At 34.8% G+C, this 4,936-nt stretch overlaps 1 protein-coding gene across 1 annotated transcript in view; it reads right to left on the bottom strand.

Annotated features, from left to right (window-relative positions):
- LOC107557572 (TNF receptor-associated factor 2-like) overlaps positions 1-4,936 on the bottom strand; it is an 11,778-nt gene that overhangs the window by 2,742 nt on the left and 4,100 nt on the right. The window contains exons 3-8 of the mRNA XM_016241046.1: positions 4,307-4,385; positions 4,112-4,210; positions 3,818-3,979; positions 3,660-3,734; positions 3,458-3,532; positions 1,182-1,733 (exon numbers count right to left, since the gene is read on the bottom strand). Of these exons, the coding sequence (XP_016096532.1) occupies positions 1,182-1,733; positions 3,458-3,532; positions 3,660-3,734; positions 3,818-3,979; positions 4,112-4,210; positions 4,307-4,385 (1,042 nt within the window). The remainder of the gene's footprint in view (positions 1-1,181; positions 1,734-3,457; positions 3,533-3,659; positions 3,735-3,817; positions 3,980-4,111; positions 4,211-4,306; positions 4,386-4,936) is intronic.

Here is a 4,936-nt window from a genome sequence, read left to right as displayed (position 1 = left end):
TCACAATAATAAATAATCACTTCATGTTAAAATTTGAGTATCATATATGATCATCAGTCTTTTGAGGAACGTTTATTCGTTCAATCATCATTGTATTGCATTGCATTATATGTTTTGAAACTACAGAGCTTTGATCATAAAACTAAGCATTTAAATATCATCTTACTAAGACAAATTATGGAAGTTACAGGGTCACAACTGATATGCATAGTTATTTTATATAAGTATCTGCTATAGTGTTATAAAGATCTCATTTATTTACATTACAAGCTATCAGAATTTATTTTTCTCTTTGGCCATATAAATATCAGCATCTGCACCAAATTGCATCGGAATAAAACTGAGGTGTTTTTTCCTCCATATTCTCACTATATGTGACCCTGGAGCACAAAACCAGTCTTAAGTGTGTATGTTGTTAGTACAGTACAATATTTGGCCGAGATACAACTATTTGAAAATCTGGAATCTGAGGGTGCAAAAAAATCGAAATATTGAGAAAATCGCCTTTAAAGTTGTCTAAATGAAGTACTTAGCAATGCATATTACTAATCAAAAATACATTTTTGATATATTTATGGTAGGAAATTTACAAAATATCTTCATGGAACATGATCTTTACTTATAAGTGTCAATTTTTCAAAATTGAGATTTATACATCATCTGAACAAGCTGAATAAATGAGCTTTCCATTGATGTGTGGTTTGTTAGTACAGTACAATATTTGGCCGAGATACAACTATTTGAAAATCTGGAATCTGAGGGTGCAAAAAAATCGAAATATTGAGAAAATCGCCTTTAAAGTTGTCTAAATGAAGTTCTTAGCAATGCATATTATTAATCAAAAATACATTTTTGATATATTTATGGTAGGAAATTTACAAAATATCTTCATGGAACATGATCTTTACTTAATATCCTAATGATTTTTGGCATAAAAGAAAAATCGATCATTTTGACCCATACAATGTATTTTTGGCTATTGCTACAAACATACCCCAGCGACTTAAGACTGCTTTTGTGCTCCAGGGTCACATATCATACTATATGAGCCATAAAAGCCTGATGCATCAAATATGATACTCAACAAAAAATCACATATGCAACCTACATTTCAAAAAATTAGATTTTTCTGACTATTATTTCATATGTCAGGCTTTACAGGGTTAAAACAGACAACACACCTTGTTACTAAGAGCCTCAATTTTGTCCTGATCGAGTCTGTGTTGGCGGTTGCTGGCCTCCATGGTGGTTGCGAAGTGCTCCACTTCTCGGTTTAGCACGCAGACCACGTCTTCAAACGTCCCCGCCTTCACCTCCAGCTCCTGGCAGCGACGGCCCAGATCCGCCACCTTGGTCTTCTTGCTGTGGAGCTGGAGCTCCAGCGCTGCGCCCACCGAGCTGGGCAGAGGAGTGAAGGACGTGGGCAGCGTGGCGGCGGGCGGAGGGGGAGGCGGCGGCGCGCCGGCGGAGGAGGAGGAAGCGGAGGATGAAGAGGAGGGCACCCCCTTCACGGGAGGTCCGGTCGGGCCCGGGATGGCGCTCAGCTGACTGACTCTGGCCTCTAGGTCTCGGAGCTCCTGGTGAAGCTCGTGTGCTTTGTGACCGGCCAGCTCCAGACTTTGGGGCTGCAGGCCCTCCAGACTGACCTTCATGCCCATGATGTAGTGCAACAGCAGGTTGAGATGTTCGTGAGCACAGGCACGCTCGTGATCGTGGATCTTCTCCTTCTCCACCTCAAAGGGAAACCAGTTAGATTAAACTTCAGCATGTAACTCGTGAATGATTCCTCAAATCATTTGGTTTGCATCGTGCAACTGCATTATGAGTTGAGTTCTGCACAGGAAATCCTAGCTCACTTTTTTTCAGGAATTTTTTCCAGAAAATATAAAAGTCTAGTTTTATATTTGTATCTGTGAGAAATAGTGATATTTGATACATTTTAATTATATAAGATCTCCTTTAATGTTAGCATTTATTAATATTTTGAATGAACTCTTATTTTTATATTTTCAGTTTTCGATTTCATTTTAGTTTAAGTTTTGATATTTTTATGTGCTTGTCATTTTTATTATTTTTTAAATATTTCTATTCATTTTTTATTTATTTTGATTTCAACTTCTAGTTTTACATTTGTATCTGTACGAAACAGTGATATTTGATCAATTTAAATTGAGTAAAAAGTTTTTTAAGTTTAAGTTTTTGTAATTTTGTTATGTGCTTTTGTCATTTTTTTTTGTATTAATATTTTTATTTAGTTTTGATTTTGATTTATTTCAGTTTTAGCCATTTTAGTACTTCAACTTAGTTATTTTATTTCAGTTTGTTGCCAAGTCGTTTAAGTTTTTTTTTTAAGTTTAAGTTTTTCATTTAATATTTTTTACTTTATTTCAATTAAACATTTTAATAGTTTTATATATTTTAAGTAAAACTAGTCTATTTCCTCACATACCAGATTAATTTCAGTTCCACTGCTATTTTCTGAACATTTTATTCTTTATTATTTTCTTTCACTTTAATTTTAGTTAAAATTTTAGTAATTTTGTTGTTTTTTTTGTCATTTTTATTAGTTTTTTTAATCTGTCTATATATATATATATATATATTCCTTGTTTTGCCTTGCCTGTTTTCGCGGTTTCTGATCTTTGCCTGTTTTCCTGGATTTCTCCCTCTCGTCTCGCCCCTGTGATTCTGTCTGCCGGTCGGTGACCTACGCTAGCCCTGGGACTATTCTTGTGTTTTGCCCGCCATATACCTGTTTGCCATTGTTTGACCCTGCCTGTTATACCACGTCTCTTGAATAAAGCTTGCAAATGGATCCACACGTCTCACGTCTCGTCAGCCCCGTTACAGTTTTGGTTTTAGCTTTAAGACCAATAATAACATTTTGCTTTAAAAAAAAATGAACCCTGTGTTGTATGTACATTATGCTGTACACTGAGGTTTGGGATAGAGAGAAAGAAAAGTATAGAATGATATTCCAGACAATATTGAAAAGGCAAGTGCAAAGGGATTGCGATTCCATTTGAGTTTTGTGCGGGTTGGAGCAGGACGCGGAGAAAGTGAAACAACAAATGGGTGATTTTCTATTGCTATTCAAAAATGACAAAATCATAACTTGTAATACTTGGAAATGCAATTGCAAATGGACTTTGCGTTTCCATTTTAAATTTGCCAGACATGTTACATACATGGAAAAGAAAATGGAAACACAAATGCATGATTTGCAATTGCGTTTGGATTATGTCACAATGTATGCATCCACAAATTGAAAACGCAACTGCGAATACTATTTGCAATTACTTTTGAATATTGTCCGGAATATCATTCCATAGAAAAGGGTAGTTCATGACCATTTTTTTGACTCCAACTGATTGTGTTTATTATTTGTAAACTTGTTTTCAAAACTGTACAACTATGTGTTAAATTATAGGATTCTAGATATGAAAACTGTACTTACTGACATGTCGCAGCCAACCACATGATATCTGCATGGAGTCCTGAATTTGCTGCAGAACTTGATGTGGTCAACATACTAAAACGAGGAGAGCAAAGAAATTTAAATATCGACCATCCGTACATACAGTTTTGCTTGTTCTGTTTTCTTGTTCTGTTACTGAATAATACTGTAATTTTGTGTGATATGTTTTTGATTACCACACCTTTTCCCTGGGGATTTTCTTCTTCGCACATCCTTCACAAATCATAGGATATTTGGGACAGATCTCATCATGGGCCTGTGAAAGCATCATTTTGTAACATAAAATGCTTTTTTCCCACCCTTCAAATGAATACATCTTTTCTCAGACCACTCACTTACCTTGATGTTTCTGAAGTGAAATGGTTCTTTACAGTACTTGCAGTTGAGAGTTCTCTCAGGACACTCGCGATCATTATGACGCTCCTGTTCGTTCAGTCTAATGAGCTCTTTGCACAAGGGACACGGCAGAATCATGAACTCACACTTCCCTTCATGGCTCAACTACAAAAAACAAACACAAGTTACCAACTGAATAATGAGAAACTCTCCATTTATACTGAATATGTATGCATATGTAGTGTCTAAATACTTCTGCTCCTGTATATCAATAAAGCTAATGTTAATGGACACAACCTCATAATCTTTAATACTGCCTTTCCAGGAGCAGCCTTCGTTGAAGCACACAGCTGGAAGATTTTCAACTTCTCTTCTGGCAGCATTGTCAGGAAACGCCTGCAAGAAAACACAGAGAAAGTGCATGCTCTGCAGTAAAGGTCTGGCTTTAAATCACAAGTCTGGATTCACATTAAGCAAAGCTTTTGCGCTTACGCAGCCTGGTTTGAGGATTGACGTGGGCTCTTCGAAGATGTCCTCCTTGATACAGGCATTACATTTCTGTGGTCCTGATCTAAAATGGCAATGCAACACACATTAGCTATTTTGACATCAATATTTTTGGCATCAATGCTTAAATATTTGTTGTGATGTGAAATTGTATTTTTTATGTATAAGCACTTATAATTACTATCATTATATATATTAGATTCCAAGGTAAAGCTATAAGAAAAAATATTGCATACAAAAAAAACTAAAAACTTTTATACCTCAAAATTACACTATTGTCAAAAGTTTGGGGTCAGTAAGATTTGTTGGGGGGAAAAAATACTTTTTACAGAAATTATGGATTAAATTGATCAAAAGTGACCTATAAAACACATGCATATGTTTGAACATTATTAGAATAGAATATTATTATATGTTGAATATATGCACATATATATGTTTAGAATATGTTATTTATATACATATACATGTATATTCTTATTGCTGTATAATATTCAATACAATTAATAATTGGTTTTCTTAATATTATAGATATTATTATATTACATGTTGGATGAATGCATAATCACACACACACACACACATATTTATTTTTGTATAATATAATATATTATA

This window comes from Sinocyclocheilus grahami, unplaced genomic scaffold, assembly GCF_001515645.1.
Source record: "Sinocyclocheilus grahami isolate Dianchi unplaced genomic scaffold, SAMN03320097.WGS_v1.1 scaffold609.1, whole genome shotgun sequence".
Lineage (NCBI taxonomy): Eukaryota > Metazoa > Chordata > Actinopteri > Cypriniformes > Cyprinidae > Sinocyclocheilus > Sinocyclocheilus grahami.
Note: the sequence above shows the minus strand (reverse complement) of the source record. Positions and strands in the feature narration are given on the sequence as shown.